The following is a 23,405-nucleotide window of genomic DNA, read 5'->3' as shown; positions in this document are numbered from 1 at the left end:
TATCTCTTCTGACTCCATGCACACATTCCCACTACTATCCTTGACCGGCCCTAACCTCACCCTGGTCATTCTTTTATTTCTCACATAAGAGTAAAAAGCCTTGGGGTTTTCTTTGATCCGACCCGCCAAGGACTTCTCATGCCCCCTCCTAGCTCTCCTAAGCCCTTTTTTTAGCTCATTCCTCGCTACCTTGTAACCCTCAAGCGACCCAACTGAACCTTGTTTTCTCGTTCAAGGAACAAATACTGAGTGTCCTTGATAGGTATGGCCCTGTCAGACAGGGAGGAAATGGCCGAGTGAGGGAACCATGGTTCACAAAAGAGGTTGAATGTCTTGTCAAGAGGAAAAAGAAAACGTATGTAAGGATGAGAAAACAAGGTTCACTTGGGTCGCTTGAGGGTTACAAGGTAGCAAGGAATGAGCTAAAAAAAAGGGCTTAGGAGAGCTAGCATTGAAGTAGACACACTTCAACCCACCTTCCTGTCTGCGGGTACACTCCTGCGACTTTGATACCCTCCTCAGTACCTCACTACACTCAACACTGGCTTCTGGACTACAGCTCGTTTTCCCATCCCCCTGACAAATTAGTTTAAACAATTTTAAATTTTAATTTGTGTGGCAGCAGTGCTAGGCGCTGTGAGGCAGCAGTGCTAGGCGCTGTGAGGCAGCAGTGCTAGGCGCTGTGAGGCAGCAGTGCTAGGCGCTGTGAGGCAGCAGTGCTGGGCGCTGTGAGGCAGCAGTGCTGGGCGCTGTGAGGCAGCAGTGCTGGGCGCTGTGAGGCAGCAGTGCTGGGCGCTGTGAGGCAGCAGTGCTAGGCGCTGTGAGGCAGCAGTGCTAGGCGCTGTGAGGCAGCAGTGCTGGGGGCTGTGAGGCAGCAGTGCTAGGCGCTGTGAGGCAGCAGTGCTAGGCGCTGTGAGGCAGCAGTGCGGGGCGCTGTGAGGCAGCAGTGCTAGGCGCTGTGAGGCAGCAGTGCTAGGGGCTGTGAGGCAGCAGTGCTGGGCGCTGTGAGGCAGCAGTGCTAGGCGCTGTGAGGCAGCAGTGCTGGGGGCTGTGAGGCAGCAGTGCTAGGCGCTGTGAGGCAGCAGTGCTGGGCGCTGTGAGGCAGCAGTGCTAGGCGCTGTGAGGCAGCAGTGCTAGGCGCTGTGAGGCAGCAGTGCTAGGCGCTGTGAGGCAGCAGTGCTAGGCGCTGTGAGGCAGCAGTGCTAGGCGCTGTGAGGCAGCAGTGCTAGGCGCTGTGAGGCAGCAGTGCTAGGCGCTGTGAGGCAGCAGTCCTAGCCACCGTGCCACCCTTAACTGGCCTGATGGCTTAAAATCGTTCAGTCAAAAAAGAGTGATATGAGCTATCATGTCAAACTGATGCATGTGTCTTGGTATGCAGTATCTAATGACCACGTTGTTTCTTTCCAGTATTACTGATAGTTTTAAAGTAAGCTTTATTTTGGTGTATTTTCAGGAATGTATCGGTTAATCTGGGTATGCTTCGTTTTCATTATCTTGCTGAATTTTCCATCAACACAAATCACTGCAATTACATGCACAGTATGAGAGAGGAGGTTGATCAGCTGTGATAAGGCTCAGCATGGATTAGCATTGTATAGAGGTTCTGTATATCCAATTTCTTATCACAAAACACATCCTTGACATTCTCTTATCAATACTAACTCATACAGTTGTTATTTCATATTGTCTTATTCCCCAAACTCTGATAAACAATCTTAATGTTGATTGTGTAAGGGTGCTGATGTTATAAGCGGCAAAGTAAGACTGTTTTCATATCCTGTTACATTTCTGCTTGTAAATGCAATTATAATCATGTTGTTGTTACTCTACAAAAGGTTTTTCACAAAATATATTGCTGAGTTTCATTAACTTTTCACATCCTTCACTTCTAATACCAAGTGATACAGAGAATCTGAAAAGCAGGAAGTACAGTATTTGTACATATTTTACTAGTTGTGTACTTTTTCTCTCGTCTCCAGTAATTATGTTGAATGTAACAAAATGAAGTTGGAAAATGTTGTTTCTGATTAGCTTCTTTTAATTCCTTCAGTGAGAACCCTTTTCACAATCTCTGATCACCAATGAAATTTCTAAAATTCTTGATGGTATTTTCGAACGAATTTTACCCCGGACTGTGGAGCATTATCACTCTGCTTTCTTGATCTCCTTTCAGCCTCTGACGTGGTTTGACTACAGCATCATCTTCCTTCAGCACCCTCCTCTGTTTTTCCAGCAAAACATGCTGCCTTAACCCTCCAATCATCGTCAAAAGATCTTCAATGGCTTCTCTTCCTGACCTAGCTCCATTATGCTGGAGGGGGTTGATCCCTCTTATTCATTTGCAATCTGCCCCATGGCAGCAACATCTGCAGTCATAATTATGATTTTGCATGACATCAAACTCTCCCTCTCTAACACTTCACTCAACTCCTCCTGTACCTGCATGCTGTCAGACATGTCCAACATCCAGCCCTGGATGGTCTATATTTCTAGGAATGTCTTACTGCAGTAATACAGGGCCTTAGTGAGACCACACCTGGAATATCGTGCACCTTTGGTCTCTTTATCTGAGGAAGGATGTTCTTGCTATAGAGGGAGAGCAGTGAAGGTTTACCAGGCTGATTCTTGGGATGGTGGGACTGACGTATGAGGAGAGGTTGAATCAGGATTATATTTGCTAGAGTTTAGAAGAATGAGAGGTGTACTCATAACCTATAACATTCTATCAGGACGAGATAGGGTAGATGCAGGAAGATAAAAGCAAAATACTGCGGATGCTAAAATCTGAAACAAAAACAGAAAATGTTGGAAAATCTCAGCAGGTCTGACAGCCTCTGACCAGAGAGAATAGAGCCAACGTTTCAAGTCTGGATGACCCTTCGTCAGAGCTAAGAGCAAAGAGAATCAGAAAAGATTTATATTATGAGGGTTGGGGGGGGGGGGGTGGTGGAATGGGATAAAGGGAATGTAAGTGAGGATACAGAGGTCTGAGAAGGTGCTAAAAGTGTCCATTAAGTGATCAAAATGCTAGAATGGCAGAACAGTGGTACAACAGATGGTTAAAGGACTGTCTGAGTTGCTTTGAAGTGGGGAGGAAGCAAGAAGGAGAGATGGGATGGAGAAGTGGAAAAATGGAATTGAGAAAGAAGGATAATAAAATGGATGAACGAGATGAAACTAAATGAAATACAATAAATGGAAATGGGGTGAAGGTGGCGGGGAGGGTTCGTGCTTTGAAGTTGTTGAACTCAGTGTTGAATCCAGAAGGCTGTAAAGTGCCCAGTCGAGGTGCTGTTCCTCCAGTTTGCGTGGGGTTCACTAGAACATTGCAAAAGGCCAAGGGTGGACATGTGGACAGGAGAGCAGGGGGGTGTTGAAGCGACAGGAAGGTCTGGGTTCTGCTTGCGGACGGACCAAAGGTGTTCAGCAAAGCGGTCACCCAGTCTACATTTGGCCAGTCAGCCAAATGCAGGAAGGACGTTCTCAATGGTGGTGGAGTCTAGAACCAGGGGTCACAGTCTAAGGATATGGGGTAAACCATTTAGAACTGAAGTGAAGAGAAATTTCTTCACCCAGAGAGCAGCGAACCTATGAAATCCTCTACCACAAAAAACAATTGAGGCCAAAACATAGTATGTTTTCAAGAGGAGTTAGATATAGCTCTTGGGGCTAAAGGGATCAAAGGATATGGGGGAAAGTGGGAACAGGTTACTGAGTTTGGTGATCAACCACGATCGTAATGAATGGCAGAGCAGGCGCGAAGGACCAAACAACCTATTCTTCCTCCTGTTTTCTGTGTTCCTAAGTTAAACGTTATGGGAAAACTGATGTCATCATCTTTATCCCCACGCTCACCCATCACAAATTCCACAGTCTTCCCACCAATTCTAGACCACTTCCAGCCACTGTCTCGGTCTGATCCCAGCCGATTTGCACACTTCCCTCCTATTCAACTCTGAGGTAACCTTCAGATCTTCTGAACCCTTCATCACAAAGAGAATAGACTTTTACCTCCATTAAATCATCCTCTTCAACTCCACTCAAAGTCAAGCCTCGACTGTTCCAGTATTTTCCTTGCCATCTTCCCATCCTTCACCCAGCATAAACTTCATTCAAATTCCTACTTTAACCTGTAATGGTGAAATTAAAGTGATGGACACAAAATGGTTACCTGGCACACAAAATGGACTCTGGGAAGGGACATTAAGAGGCACAGACAGTTACACAGAGTTAAAATCTGCAGTATCTGAATTGCTGCAGGAAGCTGGTCAGAGCTTGAAGCACTTTAGATAAGAGCAGACCCAGAACAATGAGTTTGATAATAAGGTCAGCCACTGATGGGGACATAAATGCATAAATGTAACAAGATCAGCCACTGAATGTATAGATCGAAACCAGTCATTGATAGAGGACATAACTGCGTAAATGTATCCATTCTATGTACAATGATATGTTAACTGTCCATGTCCGTACCTGTCTGCTTGTAACGATGTGTTAACTATCGATGTCCGAATCTGTCTACTCAACTTGTAACGATATGTTAACGGCTAATGTCCGTACTGTCTATTGTCTAAAAAGTATAAGAGATGATCAACTACCATTGTGTAGTTGAGAAGGTGGCTGCCAAGTACTGCGGAGTACCAGTGCTTTCTCCCAAAGCTTTGTCTGAAATAAAACTGTATTACTGAAACCTCCAAGTCTGACTCCGAAGTGGTAAATTTCCCACAACAAACCCATCTCTCATCAAGTCCCACTGACTAAACACTACTGAATTGCTGAACTATATTGGCTCCTGGTCCCTCTGTCTGCAGTGCATGTTCTCATCCGAATGTTTAAGGTCCTTCTTGGCCTCAACTTCCCGACGTTGAACTCCCCACAAAATCTTTCTGTTTGCCTTGGCCCTCTGTGGGACCCCCACCCCTCCTCCTTTTGCCCCATCATTGCCAGTCAAGCATTCAGCCACCTAGGACCCATATTCTGGAATTTCATCCATGGACTCCTTTGCACCTCCACCTTTAAACTCCTCCTGAAATGTCATCCCTGACCAAACCTCAGCCAAGATGTATTTTTTTAGAATATGTTTTTCAGTGTGAAAGGTTCTGCATAAATGCGAGTTACTTTTGTTACCCGTCAGTCTCTCTCAATATCCCTGTGCAGTCTTTCTAATTTGTGTTGCTCACTCTATTTCCATAGTCAACATGTTGTTTTTGCATTTGTAAATGAAGATCATTGTAATTCAAAGTGGAAACTGACATCAAGATGGTCGTAAAATATTTGCATTGCATTATCTTTAAGTTGAGTTCATGGCATAATCCGGAACAGTAATATATTTTATTCCTTCCTGGGAACCATTAATGGTGGAAAGAGTTGGGATTAATAAGAAGGAATTATGCCCTTGTAGCATGGGTGTGGGTGTAATGTCCTCAAAAGTAACATCTTTAGCCTTGCAAGGATATTTCCTTTCCAATAACCACATTGTAATTCCAGCACACAGAAAGACAGAGCATTTAAGCTATCACCTTTTGTTTATATAGTATGTATATATTTTTTATGTATATATTTAGGTATGTGTAATTGTGGGATTTACCCCAGTGTGAGGAGATGAACATAAATTGATTTAACAAAGGTTACAGTTGCACTACACTAACTTGTCTCCCTGTTCTCTGTTAGAATATCCAAGGTACCTAAACCAAAAATTCATTGTAAATTAGCAAATAGAATTTTACTTTTAAATTACGCCACAGAATTTGCATAAAATGTTTTTAAAATGCTAATGGTAACTAGGGGCTCCAAAAAGCTGTCCTTTTCTAAAAACATTAAATTGTATCCGTCTCAATAAATATCCAAACTGCTAGTTTGTCAAGAGCCATAATTTTATTAATATTTAATATATTCATCTTAATATTTCCATTGCAATAACTAATGGCTGCTATTGTTTTTCATAGGCTTATGATGGCTTTGCAAGCTTGGGAATATCACGATTATTGGAGCCTGCAGATATGGTTTTATTGGCCATTCCTGATAAACTATCTGTTATGACCTATCTTTATCAGATAAGGGCACATTTCAGTGGGGAAGAATTGAATGTGGTCCAGATCGAAGAAAACAGCAGTAAAAGTAAATACAAAGTTGGTAACTTTGAAACTGACACAAACAGCTCCATTGATCAGGAGCAGTTTTATGCAGAGATAAATGATGTTAAACATGAGACAGCAGCACAGCAGCTGAGCAGTGTGTTACTTGATGCTTCATCTCAGGAAGACTCTACAGTCATCAGTGACAATGTTGGTGAGTCACAAAATGAGCATCAGACTCCTGGTGATCTTCTGAATATAAGTACAACAATACCTTCCTCACGGAGGACTAAACATGATTCAGACTCTCAAAAATATGACCCTATCAGACAGAATATTGCTAAAAGTTCTGTACTGGAGGATTCCAGCAAAACTGAAAGCACAGAGCCTGCACCACAACAAGCACAAGAGCCACCATCATTAAACAAAAAAAAACTGCTGAAAGTAGACATTTTAGACTTGACTGATTCATCAGATGTCGATAATCAAAAAGAATATAAACCAGCAACACTTGAAGATGCTGTAACAGAGAGACACAAGAGTTCAGGGAACGGGAGCAACATTTCTGAACACGAGAGACTTCGGTATTCAGACACTGTAGAGAGCAGAGGTCCAGGGGCCAGTTCCTCAGTTCGGAAATCTGTCACATCTCCAGTTCATAAATTAGGGTTCTCTTACAACAGAGATGCGGATCTCATCAAGAAGAAACGTGCAACGTTGCGTTACTCAGAATTGGAATCATCAAAAAATGTCAGTCCAGGTTTGAATCATTCATGTCAACAGAGCAGAGGTGTAGAGGTAAGGATGTTGTCTAAATGTTTCTTTCCTGTGCTATGTACATTCTCAATATCTGTTTCACTTGTTAACTGTTTTTATTTTATGAAAAATAAGCTAATTTATTATTTTAATCTTGTTTGATGTTTAGCTCAACTCTTCCCAACAGCCAAGAGAAATCACTGAAGAAAAGGTGAGAGAATGAGTAATTTATGAATTTTTGATTATTGAATGGTCTCAGGATTTGTGTTTCACTCTATTGCAGTGTTTAAATTTGAAAATGGATGTGAGGATAACCCTATAGTCTGCAACGAGGGAGCTTTTTCCTCTTTACATCATCAGCCAGGTGCCAAAAAAAAGCCAGTTGTACAAATCCATGAGTCTGCACCGTGTAAGTGTTTATGAAAGGATCCAATTCTTAACCAGCAAATTGAATTGTATTCAGGGAGTGGGGGATGGAGAGAATCCAGAACAAGTAAATATCAGCATTCATACTATCTCTAGTCTGAGGCAAAACGTACTGGGGAATTCTCCGAAAAAAATTCTAAGTGTCGAATTTGCGTAAAAACTGGAGTAAATCCCACTGTTTTTTCAGTGGGAATTTCAAAATGAATCTCCCACACTCTACGCACTGCTGAGTGCCTTAGCGTGAATCACACCAACCCCCCAGCCCCGAACATGTCCAGGCTAGCCTCGATCCAACTTCTGGCGCTGATGATGTCGGAAATCCGGCACCCAGAGACTCACGGAGGCTGTGGCGCCTATCAGGAAGCCCACTAAACGGCCTCCGCTTGAGTCTGCCAGCCGGCTGTGCTACAAAAGCAGCACAGCGAGCTCAGTGAAACACCCCCCCCCCCCCTTTTAATCCCAGGGATGCGGCTGTTGATCACTGAGATTGCTCCTTGAGAGGAGGAGCTGTCTGCAACAGCTGATTGAAAGGATTCCCGATGGATTTCCAGTATCACTGCCCTTCTGCAATCTCAACAAAGCTGGCCAAGTAGCCAGTTAATCTTGACTAGGTCAAACAGGATGAATGAATTGTACAGTTATATTGGATCAGTTTAACTTGTTTGCTAAACCTATTGCAGAATCAGCTGGTTTCTCTCACTCTCACTAAGGAATAGTAAAGCTTCTCAGCCATGTGGCCAGAGTCTAATCACATAGTATTTAGGATTACCTTTGGGAGCCCTGTTGCTTTATCAATTTCCAGATCTACCTTTACCTGCCAAGCAAAAAAAACCACATCAAACTCGGCTCAGGTCTGTCTCTGCAGCTGAGAACATTTTACAAAGAGCTAGGATTCAAATGCAGGTGAAAAATAATATCTTGAGATAAAGCTGGACTACTTTTCCACTTCTGCTCTTCCCTGATTGGTCTTTGGATGTGTGGTCAGTAATGAAGCTGTGCATGATGACAGGAATTGCTTTAGGAACTGCCCAAGAAGACAAAATGGGACTTGCCCTCCCTTTTCACCCATTAAGCACCTCACCAACAAGTCCAAGCCTCTAAAGGTGTTAGAAAAAAAACATTCTGTACTGAGTTTAGATACAAACATCAGTCCTGAAGTGTTCACCTGATGTGCTGAACAGACCCACACAGATGTCAGGCCATGACATGACCTATTTTGTAAATGTTCAGTTAGATATCACCACAGGCCTGTCAACAATAAATACAAATTTACAATTCCTTTCTTACAGTAATTCTGTACTGAACGATTAGTCATTCATATGTTTGGAGTACCTCATTTATTTTTACCCAAGATACATTTAGCCTCTGTTTCAGATTATTCTCGTAGGCAAGCTTTATCTCTATGTCTGAAGGAGAGAATTTTGATTTGCCCATTAACCAATACCTAAATAAATACAATGCCCATGGAATACTTCAGCTGCTGGTTTTATAATATCTGTTTTTGAAAAGAAGTAGAATTCTAACACTCAACTTTGAATTGCTTTAATTATCAAACAAATCTGTTAAAAACAGAACAAGTGAATCGTAATAATACAACATATAACTTTGCAGAACCACTGTGCAATGCAAACTAACAAATAGTTTGATGCGGTTAAATTATGGTACGAGTATTTCTTTTGACATAGTGGTTGTTTTACAGCAACCAGAGCTATCTGCCCTGATTGTCTCCTCGCAGACTCTACCCAAAGAGAAAAACAGGCTGATAACTAATATTAAGAGGAGTTTAAATACCTGCTAAATTCATAAAGAGCTGAATGCTGCCCCTTCCCTCAGACAGCTGCCTTAGAGCAACCACTGCGCTGGCAATAATTAGATCAAGATGAGCCAAAGCTTTCTTATCCTGAGTGAAGCTGATTTTTAACCCCTTATTTACCATGATGAAATTCAAGATGCTTATACTAAGTTAAATCTTAGAAAAAAGTGCTTCATTTTTGTTCGCCATACTGTTAAGCTTCTTCTCCCTAATCATGAACCACCAACATATCAAGAATCTTCTTTATCTGAGAAGTAGCCACAGTCTTGCAATAGCAAATGGAAATTAAATAGAATCAGACATGCCTGTATGACATCGGGTCCAGTGGGTACTCATCTACCTCTGGAGAAACAACTTCACAATGGGAAAACACACAATCAAAAAGCAAGAGATATAATGCTAGGCACTCTGCAAAGGTGTTCTAGAGATTGGCCAGGAGATCTTACACAAGATACAACTTTTCCTTAAAGGTCAGAGAGAGGCAAATTGAATTCTGACTGATAAAAGCAAATTACTGTAGATGCTGGAATCTGAAACCAGATTCAGAATTCTGACGGATGGTTGCTCTGACATTAGACACCAAGTGCATTTTATTTATCTGTTTAGTTTTTGCTTACGTGGCTACAAATGGCTGGTCTAATATTGATGTTGAGCACCAAACACACTGATTGCTGCTGGAGTCCATCTGCTTCACAGCACCTACAACACATTAACTTCCACTTCTTTCCATTCAGTTTTACTGTCGATTAAACCCCAAAATGGATCATTTTAAGAAAAAGCTGAAAAGCATGATTTAACTTGCACATAGGGTCTTTGCATTGAATGAGGATAAAACCTTCTGTCTGACCCAATAAATTATAAAGCAATATTTATTCCTAGTGTTCCCTTTTTAATGCTAACTTGCTACATGGAGAAAGGATTCTCAACTGAGAATTCCCTTCAAGATGATTGAGAGGGTCCTTGACCATGTCCGTCAGAATTGTTGTACTACACCCTTCACCCCCCCACCACCTCCCAAAACATTCTCCCTTGTCCTCGCCTTTTATTCATTTATGGGATGTGGGTGTCACTGGCTAGGCCGGCATCTATTGCCCATTCCTTGAACCACTGCAGTTCTGTGGTGTAGGCATTCACACTGTACTATTTGGGATAGATTTTGCCTCGGCGACAGTAAAGGAACAGTGCTGTATTTCCAAATCAGGGTAGCGAGTGGCTTGGAGCAGCATCTCTAGATGGTGGTGTTCCAGTGTATCTGCTGCCCTTGCACTTCTAGATGGTAGTGGTTGTGAGTTTGGAAGATGCTGCCTTAAGAGCCTTGGTAAGTTTCTGCAGTGCATCTTGTAAATGGTGCACATGGCTGCTACTGTTCGTTAGTAGTGAAGGGAGTGAATATTTGGGGAATGGGTGCCAGTCAAGCGGACTGCTTTGACCTGGATGGTGTTGAGCTTCTTGAGTGTTGTTGGAGCCGCACCCATCCAGGCAAGTGGAGAGTATTCCATCACACTCCTGACTTGTGCCTTGTAGATGGTGGACAGGCTTTGGGGGAGTCAGGAAGTGAGTTACTCGTCGCAAGATTCCCAGCCTCTGACCTGCTGTTGTAGCCAGAGTATTTATGTGGCTTGTCCAGTTCCGTTACTGGTCATGTTAACCCCCCAGGATGTTGATAGTGGGGCATTCAGCGATGGTAATGCTTTTGAACATCAAGGGGCGATGATTAGATTCTCTCTTGTTAGAGATTGTCATTCCTGGCACTTGTGTGGTGTGAATGTTACTTGCCATTTGTCAGCTCGAGCCTGGATATTGTCCAGGTATTGCTGCTTTTGGAACATGGTGATCTGTTTGCTCTGTCTATTATAAAAAGGATGTAGAGGTACTGTAGGAAGTGCAAAAGGATTTACTAGAATGAAACCAGAACTGAGGGGATTATGTCTTTCAGGCAGGTTTTCACAGGGTAGGGCTTTTTTTTTAACTAGAAAAGAGAAGACAGGCTAAAAACACTCCCAATCCTCAGGTTTATTACTATTACTATTGCCACATTACAAGCCTCTTCTTTTAATCTAATATCCTTAACTTATATAAGCCATGGATGGGTCTTTCTTGCTGAATTTTTGTTTTTCAATGGAATGTATTTTTGTTGAACATTTTAAATTGTTTCTTAAATGTTTCCCACTATTAATTTATTGTAATATTTTAGTCCAATTACCCAATCAACTTTGGGTAGCTCTCCTCTCATATCTCTGTGATTTACTTTGTTATAGTTTAAGGTTCCTATTTGGGATGGGAGTCTGTCACTTTCAAACTTATTATCGAATTCAGTTGTATTACGATCACTTTTTCCCAGTGGATCTTTTCACAGTGAGATTACTAATTAACCCTGCCTTATTTCACAATATTAAATAGTTTCATCCCTAGAAAGTTCCACAATTTATTGCTGCAGGAAGTTGTCATGAAAGCATTCTATGAAGTCATCTTCCAGACTTCCCAATTTAATTGGTCCAGTCTATGTGAATATTAATGTCCCCACAATTATTACATTGCCTTTGTTACAAGTTCTCAAGTTAAATAATGCTAAGTTTGTACAGAGCACAAAGTTAGAATCAAAGTTGCCAAAATCCCATAGGCTGCTTTCCCCCTTTTTGAGAGAAAGAGCTGACTGCTGATGATTTAACCTGAGGGTCAACACACCTCGGGCAAGGTTGAGAAAGTGGGGCCTTCATAAATAACATCAGCTGGTACAGGAATTGAACCCGCGCTGTTGGCTTCACTCTGCATTACGAACTGGCCATCCAACCAATTGGGCAAACCTTTGCTGCACTCCCTCCATAGCAAGAACGTCCTTCCTCAGATAAACTGCACACTATATTCCAGGTATGGTCTTATCAAGGCCCTCTCTAATTGGAACAAGACATCCCTATTCCTTTATTCGAATCCTGTGGCTATGAAGCCAACGTACCATTTGCTTTCTTCACCACCTTTATCTGTTCTTGTTTCTCTGTGTCACTAATGAGTGTAATTTTAAATTGCCCAAGTTACTTTTGCAGTTGCAATCCATTCCTTCCTTCTCTACAATGTCAGACACCTTCCCACTGCACAACTACACACTAGCCATCAAGAAGCAGCATTTTAAATCCTGTTGTTTAATGACAACTCTTGCACTGTTTCTCCTGCCACCAGCAAACCTAGCATCCAATCCCTGTGGCTGTCCAGTCTGAGTCCTATTCAAATCCAAATTAACCCATCTGGAAATTCGATGAGGATCAGTGGTGGACATGGGATGGTAAAAATGCCCATCTCAGCTTTCTTTTTCCCAGCATAAAGCCTGGACCTGCACTGCAGATAACTAAAGGTGTATGTGCTTTTCTTGAATACTTTATTCAAACTTTTGCTCTGATTAAAAAATGGCTCATTTTGTAGATGAGCAGGAACAGAACGGAACGTGATTTTGTTTCTTTCCCAGTGAAGAAGACCTTGCTTCATGCGTTTTGAATGTGCAAATGTGGAAACATTTGCTGGTCTGAGGTCTGTTTTCCTTATCAGTGTAGAGTTGTGGAATCTATTATTGACGTACTGCAAAGGCTTTCACAGATTGTTAATAGTTTTTTTTTAAATGGAAAAATTAAATGTGATCTGGTTGATTTAGTGCAGGCATTATAATTTTGTAATTGAGCTAAAAACGTTATTATCTGGGAAAAATCTGTCTCCAACATTGTAAAATATCATTTCTTGCTATGTATAATATATATTTCCCCATGATAATGTCTGTAGAAAGAAATATTGTTTACTGATTGTAAATTTAGACGCTCTTAATGGATTTTATATTCATGCTTTTCTTTAAACAGAGGATAGCAACAAGACAGGAAGAACTGAAAGAGCGAGCAAGACTTCTTCTGGAACAGGCCAGGAGAGATGCAGCAATAAAAGCAGGAAATAAACAGTCGACCACCCAGTCAATCACACCAACTCGCAACAAGCATTTGAGTGAGGTAATAGTCTAAAATTGCAGTTACTGGAACACAATTTGTCGTTTTAGCAGACCCTTTATGATGTTACTTCCTCGAGGATATGTTGCTTCATAACAACAGGACCATTATATGTGGAATACACGGTGTCAAGTTTATCATGGATGCAGAGTTATTGTGGTGTTGTCGGCAGTTGGAGGATTATGGTGCTTTAGACCAAAAGCATTCTATTGGGTCACATTATGCTGCTAATGGACAGCATGTGTGAGACCTAGCCTGTTCCTTTAACACTGCAAGATGTCTTTGTTGCAGTAAACAACGTGAACTTGAATTGAAGCTGAATGCTAAGGACTAAGGTCTGTTGTTGGAAAAGCTGTTTTTGGGGGAGTAAAAATGATCAGCTTTTTGACTAATTGAATTATGAAGTTAATATTTGGGACTGTGCCAAAGTACTCCAAGTTGAACATATCTATGAATGGATCTCCTGTGGTGTTGCTCCTGTCCACTCTGTGTACATGCCACTTTGAGTTGTGTAAAGTAGAAGATATTTTGAGGGCTATGTCGTTTTACTGATTGAATAAGGAAATTTTGATTTTATTACAAAATATTATGAGAGCATTAGTAGTAACTTTGTAGTCAACTTAAAAAGAATGTATGTTTAGATAGCATCCTCCGCAACCTCAGGACATCTCAAAGCACTTCCCAACCAATGAAATACATTTGAAATGAAGTCACTGTTGTAATTAAACAAAACACATAAGATTCGGGGATATGGAAGCAGTGCAAACAAAATTAAATCTTAGACAACTGAAGAAGAAAATTGCCCTCAAAGAGAGCCAAATCCATGATTACACCCAGATTCCTTTGAGCTTCATCTCTCACTCTTCCTACGTTATTCATAATATATTTGTTCCAAGCATTTTCCTGGCATTTAACTGTATCAAATTTCATCTACCACTCATTATCCCAATTGCACATTTTATCTAATTACTATTTTAGGTCCCTGGGTGCATCATTTGTTTCAACAGCCAATCCCTCTAATTAGTATCATCTGCAAACATAACCAGTTTACATTAGGATTTTGTGTCTTGAGTTGTTGCTGTAGATCAGAAACAGGAGGGGCCCCAAAACTAAATCCTGGGGCACTCCATTCAGTATTAACGCCCTCAGCCCCTGGCTCTTCCATCACCTGACACCCCCTGCTGTTTTCTTTCATTCAATCAATTCCTTTCCTTGAAATTAAACTGCGTTTGGTGTCAGAAGCAGCGTTTCATTAGCAATCATATCATCACAGTCATGCAGTGGTGATAATATGAGCAGATCTCCTGTGACATTGCTCACAGTAAGTGGGAAGCGATACTGTTTTATGACTTGTAATGCACAATGTGGTACTCTGCTACAATAGTGAAACCCTTCAAGGCTGCAAAGCCCAAATGCTGCTAAACAAACACTTGGTGGTTCATTACTATTTAGGTTGCAGATCATAACTTGGGCTTTATCATTTAATTGAACATGCCAATGATTTTTTAATGAGGCAGCAGCTATTCTGATTCAGATAGACTCTTGCTGGAGAGTTGCTGTATATTCCATCGATGGTCTTTATTTTTATCTACTTTTAGGTGTGTTACAGAAATGTATGATTTGATTTATTATTGTCACGTATTAGTATACAGTGAAAAGTATTGTTTCTTGCGCGCTATACAGACAAAGCATACCGTTCATAGAGAAGGAAACGCGAGAGTGCAGAATGTAGTGTTACAGTCATAGCTAGGGTGTAGAGAAAGATCAACTTAATGCAAGGTAAGTCCATTCAAAAGTCTGATGACAGCAGCAGGGAAGACGTTGTTCTTGAGTCAATTGGTTTCGTGACCTCAGACTTTTGTATCTTTTTCCCGACGGAAGAAGGTGGAAGAGAGAATGTCCAGGGTGCGTGGGGTCCTTAATTATGCTGGCTGCTTTGCTGAGGCAGTGGGAAGTGTAGACAGAGTCAATGGATGGGAGGCTGGTTTGTGTGATGGATTGGGCTACATTCACGACCTTTTGTAGTTCCTTGCGATCTTGGGCAGAGCAGGAGCCCCATACCAAGCTGTGATACAACATGCATGTGTAAAAGTTGAGAGTCATAGCGGACAAATTTCATTAGGCTCCTAGAAAGTAGAGGCATTGGTGGGCTTTCTTAACCAGAGCAGTAGTGTGGAGGGACCAAGACATGCTGTTGGTGATCTGCACACTTAGAAACTTGAAGCTGTCGACCATTTCCACTTCATCCCCGTTAATGCAGACAGGGGCATGTCCTCCACTACGCTTCCTGAAGTCGATGACAATCTCCTTCGTTTTGCTGACATTGAGAGAGAGATTATTGTTGCCGCACCAGTTCACCAGATTCTCTATCTCATTCCTGTACTCTGTCTCATCATTGTTTGAGATCCAACCTACTAGGATGGTGTCATCAGCAAACTTGAAAATCGAATTGGAGCGGAATTTGGCCGCACAGTCACCGGTCTATAAGGAGTATAGTAGGGGGCTGAGGACACAGCCTTGTGGAGCACCAGTGTTGAGGATGATCGTGGAGGAGGTGTTGTTGCCTATCCTTACTGGTTGCGGTCTGTGGGTTCGGAAATCTAGGATTCAGTCACAGACGGAGGAGCCGAGCCCCAGGCCACGGAGTTTGGGAGATGAATTTTGTAGGAATAATGGTGTTGAAAACATTTGAATTGCGCTCCATATTATCAGTGGATCTTGCATTAAATAAAATCATCGAAGAATTAAAGCACAAGGAGACACTCAGTCCATCCAAATGTCTATACCAGTTCTCTGCAAGAGCACCTCAGCTTGTCACACTTGCTCACCTTTCCTTGTAGCCCTTCAATTTTTTTTCAAATAATACCCCTTAGAAAGCCACAATTGCATCTGCCTCCAGCAAACTCTCAAGAAGTGCACTCCTTATCCTGATCACTTGCTGTGAAATCATTTATTCTTTTGCCATTCACCCATTTCATGGGGTATTGGTATCAGTATTGGAGCAGGGGAGATCTGTACTGTTGGGACTGTCTTCACCTGAACCAGTCTGGGACCAGTGTTCTAGCGGGAAGGATAAATAGGGTGGTCACAAGGACTTTAAACTAGCAAGTTGGGGGAGAAGGGAAGGGTAAAACGACGGGAAGTATAATAGTTAATAAGGAGCAAAGCAGCACGTTAGCATGCGGGGAGAAGGTTTCAACTACATGGAAAATTACAAAAAACGGTAAAAGGGAGAAGAACTCAAGAGATGTTATTAATGGAGCTGTTAGGATTCAAAAAGGTATAAAAACTAGCATAAGGGCACTTTACCTAAATGCTCGTAGCATTCGAAACAAGGTAAATAAGTTGGTAAATCATGATGAATGAGTATGATTTAGTGGCCATTACAGAGACATGGTTGCAGGGTGGTCACGACTGGAAGTTAGATATCCAGGGGTATCAGACTGTTCGGAGGGACTGACAGGAAGGTAAGGGAGGTGGTGTAGCTCTGATATTTAAGGATGATATCAGGGCAGTAGTGAGAGATGATATAGGTTCTATGGCGAAAAGTGTTGAATCCATTTGCGTTGAAATTAGAAATAGTAAGGAGAAAAAGTCACTGATAGACGTCGTCTATAGGCCACCAAATAATGACATCACAGAGGGGTGAGCAATAAACAAGGAAATAACTGATGCATGTAAAAATGGTACGGCAATTATCATGGGGGACTTAATCCACATGTCGATTGGTCAAACCAGGTCAGTCAAGGCAGCCTTGAGGAGGAGTTTATAGAATGTATCCACAATGGTTTCCTCGAACAGAAATCAGTGTCCTCTGGTTCTTCACCTTCCACCAATGGGAACAATTTCTCCCTATCTGTCCAGACTCATGATTTTGAGCACCTCTATCAAATCTCCCCTCACCTTCTCTTCTCTAAGGAAAAGAACCCAAACTTCTCCAATTTACCCTCATAATTGAAGTCCCTCAACCCTGGAACCATTCTTGGAAATCTATTCTGCACCCCCTCCAATGCTTTGACATTCTGCCTAAAGCTCTATGTCCAGAATTAGGCAGAGTACACCGGTTGAGACTGAAATATTGTTTTATAATGTCATCATAATTTCCTTCCTTTTGTGCTCTGCATCTCTATTTAAAACTTATGTGTATTAAATACTTTCTCATCTGTCCTACCACCTTCAGCAATATGTGCACATATACTCCTGGCTCCCTGTGTTCCTGCATGTCTTCTTCACTCTGCCAACTTTGTATCCATCCACTGTCCCTTTTATTTCTCTGAGCTTTAACTTTACTGAGAAACCTATTATGTAACACTTTATCACATGCTTTTTGAAGTCTCTGGACATCAGATGAACCACATTACCCTCATCAATCCTCTCTGATGTTTTTTGATAAAGTAACAATCAGTTTGCGCTTTACAATTCTATGGTAGCTTTCCTTAATTAATCCACTTGTACCCAGTTGACAGTTAGTTTTGTCCCAATTTGCATTTCTAAAAGCTTTCCCACCACCCAGGTTAAACTGTCTAGAAACATAGTAAATAGGTGCAGGAGTAGGCCCTTCGAGGCTGCACCACCATTCAGTATGATCATGCACTTTCAGTATCCCACTCCTGCTTTCTCCATACCCCTTGATCCCTTTAGCCACAAGGGCCATGTCCAGCTCCCTCTTGAATATATCTAATGAACTGGCCCCAACAGCTTTCTGTAATAGTTGACCTGACCTGTGGTTGCTGGTTTATCCTCACCCTTTTTTGAACAAGGGTGTGATATTTTTGATTTCTCCAGACTTTTGACACCAGCCTGTATCTAAGAAGTATTACAGAGGCCAGTGCCTCTGCAATTTCTACGCTTGCGTCCCTCAGTATCCTCTAGTCCAGTCCTGGTGTCTTATCAAGTGCAAGAACAGCCAAGCTTTCTAATATCACAGTTTTATCAATGTATAGCCCACTCGTTGTCTCACTTCCTCTTCTTTCATTATGGTTTTGGTAGCATCTTCTTCTTTGGTAGAAACAGATAGAAATTACTCATTTAGTACTGCAGCCCTGTCCTCTGCCTTCACACACACATTGTTTTGGTTACTAATCAACCCCTTTTGCAGGGTGATTTGACGGATAGGTTGCTTTAGTACATTGAGTGTTAGGGCTTTCAATGCACACTATTCGTGGAGGGTGCTAACATGTATGTGGTGATTGAATATGCCAAATTTATTTTTGTCATGCTCTGGATTCTCTGTTTCTTTGAACAGAAAGTAAATGTTCTTTTTACTTTAAACCAGTAAAGTTTTATCAGAAAATTGTGCATCTTTTGGGAAATGCACTGCAAGGGAGGGGGTTGTTGAAATGTTTGCAAATTGTGGGTTCGATAAAGACCAGCCTACTTGTGAAGCATAACATTTCCGAAACTTGTCTCGATTATAAGTCTTTAACTTCATTTCTGCGTTAAAACATGACATGGATTATCCAATTAGCTTTTGATATAAAATAATCAACTACCTCAGTAGTTACAGGCTTTTCTATTCAACTGGAACAGCCAAGCTTGTGTTTACAGAGTCCTCTCTTCAATACCAGGCTAACTGTTAGTCACTAAATTAGCTAAAATTTGTTTCTGCGAATATAATTTAGACTTACCCCTTTGCTGCCACTCTACTGGCAGGACTTGTCTGATATCCAATCTTGTAGAGTGCAGTTTCCAGTTAAACAGTGGGAAGTCTGAAACCATCATTTTAGGTGCCTCTGCAACATACAGTCTGGATTTTTGCATCCATTCCTTCTCTGATCCCCATTTATTTACAGGAAATAGTCCAAAACCCATAATTTCTATTATTTTCTTAAAATTCAATTTCCCTGAAACATGGGACTATGAGTCTGGCTGCACAATACTCACTCTTTTGGCCACTAACTGCTCTGCCAAGGTCCCAGTATGGTGGACAGGATGCATGCACATATTTCCAACTAGACGTTTGCCATCTGATACACTGGTTAAGGGGACCATGCTTTTATCAGGAATGGACCATTGGGATCATTTTAAAGGCAGAATATTTGATTTAAATAAAGATCTTGTACTGCTTGCAGGACCAGTTTTCAATATTTGAATGCCATGGAGCTTCACTCTCTTTATGCTGAATTCACACAGCACAAACAGTAACTTGCTAGCAAAAGGAGCCCTCCCCAGGAATCTTTAAAGGAATTGCTATATGTTAGTTGTTGATTTCTTCTTTCAGTGCACTGATAAACTTGATGTTTTGTTGTGTGGTTTATCATTCTGGAAAGTTCATTTTGTTTAAACAGCAAGATTTTACACTTTGTTGGCTGGTTCACGTTGTTTGGCTGCAATCACGGGGGGTGTGACAGTGTTGGCTGGACTGGAGAGTGAGAAAGACAGCAAATTGGAGGAGGAGGACACGGCAAAGGTGGCCATATCCACAGAGGTTCTCCATGAAGCAGTTCTTACCAACTTTACTTAGGGACAATATTGAAGACACGCCACAATTTTCTCTCTTATTGACGAGATGTCCAATCAGGCGGGAAAGTGGTGTGTAGCTCGCCGGCTGCACTGGTGACTTTTCCCACCATATTTTCGACAGATAGTCAAAGAAATCCTGGGGGCAGGTCAAATTCCAACCCCTCTCACCTGAATCACCTCAATGGAAGACCCGTGATAGTGTCAGGATGCTTCCTAGGCGTGGCTCTCTCCCCCTGCTGAAAATGGGAGCAGAAAATACCCCCCCCCCCACTATAAAAACACAATGCTTGAGACACTCAGCAACAATGTTCTGTAGAAAATTCTGCAGTTGTTCAAGGCCATTCAAGGCATGCTGCATTTAAATTTCTTTGTGTTCTCACACATACCCAAGTGTACTAACCCTAACCCTGACTTGGAGCAAGGCCTGCGCACTGCCTCCCACACTACTGCATGGCCACCTATAACTTAGAGAGAGTTTAGGGAAGGCAGTGGCCTAGTGGTACTCGACTCGTAATCTGGAGACCCAGGTTCGAATCCCATCACGGCAAATAGTGAAATTTAAGACCATAAGACATAGGAGCGGAAGTAAGGCCATTCGGCCCATCGAGTCCACTCCACCATTCAATCATGGTTGACCATGAAACCATTGTCGAATGTTGTAAAAACCCTTCTGGTTCACTAATGTCCTTTTAGGGATCCTTATCTGGTCTGGCCTACATGTGACTCCAGATCCAAAGCAATGCGGTTGACTCTTAACAGCCCCCTCAAGAGCAATTAGGGATGGACAATAAATGCTGGCTCAGCCAGTGACATCACATCCCATAAAAACAATTTAAAATGTGGCTCAGTCAGGCAGAATCTGTGGAGAGAAAAACATGTATTCCACAAGCAAACACATGTCAATATTTTAATGTAATTAAAATGATCCTATAGCAGGAATGTTGCATTCTGCCTAAGTGATGGGCCCCATTGCCTGTGTGTCCAAATCTAGGTGGTTTCTTTGTCAGTAAGGTAAATGGTGATGTCACTTTGATGGTGATATATTGCTGTATTAGCATAGTGAGCACAGTGGTATTGGAATTGGGCTGTGTGGGATAACAGTGGATGTTAGAGTCTGTACTCCAGGTATACTCTACCAATGGCCAGCTACTAATTTCATTTTGAGTATTTTCTTTTCTCTTCCTTACTAATTTTCTTCTCTTTGCCCCCCTCCCCCAGCCCGGCACCCCCTGCGACATTTACTTTGCTAGAATATTGTATGTATATCAGTGATCTTCTAGCTGCTCAATCAAATAGCCATAATTCCAGGTATGAGTCTTGATAGTGGATGGCGGCAGTATATTGACGTTGACACAGCAGAACTTAGTCCTTACCTTGCTCTGCATCAAGTTGTGTGCATTTCCTACATTAGGTGCTGATCAAAAGCAGAAATCTTTGCAAAGTTTCTAAACCTAACCCGGGTACTGAGGCCAGTTGCACCTTGCTGTCACTCAGCACAGCCTGAGGATCAAGCTAAACCATTCCTCGTCAGATACTTGCGCAATAAGTGAACGGGAACACCTGGAAGGAGGAACATACATTCTCAATTTTTTTCAGTGCTCTGTAATTAAGTCATGAATACGATATGTAAATTGGTACAATGTGTAAATAAAATAGATGTAAAAAGGTAAAAGTAAGAATAGGAATTGTTTGTACTGATGACATTTGACGCATTATCAGATTTGCAAATTTTGGGGTGTGTGAAAAATTATGAGAGGCTGTTAGGATATTTGGCAACCAGAAAGTGGCTAAAATTGGCAATAAAACTACACTAGCAAAATTGTACCGCAAAACACAAATCAAAACAGAAGGCAGTGAGTAGTAAGTGGCATTTCATTTTACCTGCAAGTTTAACTATGATTTCATTCCTTTTAAAAGGTGTGTTTGGTTAATCTAGGCTTTTATGCAAGACTGCATGCAGTCTTTGATATGCATTATTTGAAGATTACAGTTAAAAAGTATGATTAAAGTGTTCTGCTTCCTTGTGATATAAATTCAGAATCAGAATTTTTATCTCCAGCTTCATTTTTTCTTACATAAATGAAACCTATTCTATTTCAGACACACAGGCTGTTTGGTGGGTGATAATGTTAAACGGTATTGTTGAAGTATAGTTGATATTCCAAGAGGAGGGTTGTGCCATATAGTAAAATTGACAAGGGCATATTATAGATAGAGGGCATGAAAGCATTACAGTGAATTGGAAAAAAATGCCGTTTTTTTCTGACAGTGATTTAATAATGCCATCAAGAATAAGGACAAATAAATAGTTGTAATAGTTGCATAAGTGTGTGGATGAAATATAGGTTCTTCGCATACTGCCATTAAAAGTAATAACTGGGCAAAGAAAGCAAACTGCAATTTTACAGATTACAAACCAGGATTGATTCTAGTAAAATGCAGCACAGAAGCTTTCAACTCATGGACAGTTTTTAAATCTCTGAAGAGTCGCTCGTAACTTAGTCCATAAATTAATTAATCCATAAGTAAATGCACCCACAGAGTTTTCAGTTGTATAGTTTAAAGCTCTGGACTTTTGTTTTTATTTGCCCTCATAATATTCTGTTGACTTGGGAAATGTAAAGCAAGTGGTATGGTGCAGCCATAGCATTAACCCGATGTTTTCATCTACTTCTGCTACCTTCTTGTTTGCTCTCCTTAAAACTCTTTCTTGGGAACCAATACTTGGAAAGAGTATCTTGGGATCCAGGTTGTGAGGGGCAGACAGAGAGGTCCCATTTGTGTCGGGAAGTGACCTTGCACAGATGTTAGATGGCCAGCTGAAAATATAAGGGAAATAAAACAGTATTGAGCAATCAGGGCCAATTAAAGACTCATGAATATCCAGTTGTATTAGGTGTTCTGTGCATTTATATGGTGAAAACTCCACAGGATATAATGAATGATTTGCTGCTAGGGTAATTTGCAGGGGGTGTGGGTAGGAAAGAAGGGGAGGTTGATGTGTATCTGGCCTTACTGACCAAAGTGGAACAGAAAAGATGTGGGTATAGATTCTGTGGAAGTTTACTTTGGAGTAAAGTTTCTGGTCCTGCCGGCTGGAATGATCACAGGTGGGGTGGAAAATTTGGCCATTGAAAGGTCCGTTGACCTGACCCTGGGCAAGGATTTCCGGTCTCTGAGCAAGAAGGACCAGATAATTCCCGCCCTTTGTTACTGTTGTAGATGAAGAGCATTTCTCAGAATAAGCTCTCTTTATATGGCCATGAAGATGATCTGTGAAAGGGAGTGCAGTGCAGTTAATGGGCTGAATGGCCTTCACTTGAACAATGTTTCTTAAGTTAAAATATTAAAATCTATGCCAAATCTTAAAACAAAATATATAAGACTAAGAAAACATTAAAAAAGAAAGAAGTTGCAGGAAAAGATCTCCTGATGCAACGATTCAAACAAACATTGCTTAAAATTTACTCTTTTTTTTAGAACAAATGTCTTTATTGAAACCAAAAATTAAATTTTTAAAATGTCACCTTGGTGATTAAGTCTGATTTTTACATTGTCTGTTAGGCAACATCATTCCTTGCTCAGTCATTTGTCTACATTAATGCCATCCTATCCAGAATATTTCAGGAAGGTAAATTGGCAACTTCTATGATGGTGTTAAAGAGATAAATTTATAAATGGAATTGAATACTTGTTAAGGCCATTGTGCTGGTGAGTTAACTTGAACTGTGTAATTGTTTAAGTGGGGTGAAGATCTCCAAGAATTATGAATAGCAGCTCTAATAGTTTATGGTTTTTAGGATTTGATTGAAGTATTGAACTAATGAAAGGTTTTTATCTCCTAGTTTTCTATTGCCTAATGCCTGCTAGTGGCACTATTAAGCCAATAAGACT

General features: G+C 41.3%; 1 protein-coding gene across 5 annotated transcripts in view; it reads left to right on the top strand.

Annotated features, from left to right (window-relative positions):
* Nucleotides 1-23,405, top strand: part of ehbp1 (EH domain binding protein 1) — a 340,872-nt gene that overhangs the window by 193,094 nt on the left and 124,373 nt on the right. For all 5 annotated transcript variants that reach the window (XM_078230456.1, XM_078230455.1, XM_078230454.1 and 2 more), the window contains 3 exons: nt 5,946-6,872; nt 7,000-7,041; nt 12,909-13,052. In XM_078230456.1, coding sequence (XP_078086582.1) covers nt 5,946-6,872; nt 7,000-7,041; nt 12,909-13,052 — 1,113 coding nt within the window. The remainder of the gene's footprint in view (nt 1-5,945; nt 6,873-6,999; nt 7,042-12,908; nt 13,053-23,405) is intronic.

Source organism: Mustelus asterias, chromosome 15, assembly GCF_964213995.1.
Source record: "Mustelus asterias chromosome 15, sMusAst1.hap1.1, whole genome shotgun sequence".
In the NCBI taxonomy this organism is placed as follows: domain Eukaryota; kingdom Metazoa; phylum Chordata; class Chondrichthyes; order Carcharhiniformes; family Triakidae; genus Mustelus; species Mustelus asterias.
Note: the sequence above shows the minus strand (reverse complement) of the source record. Positions and strands in the feature narration are given on the sequence as shown.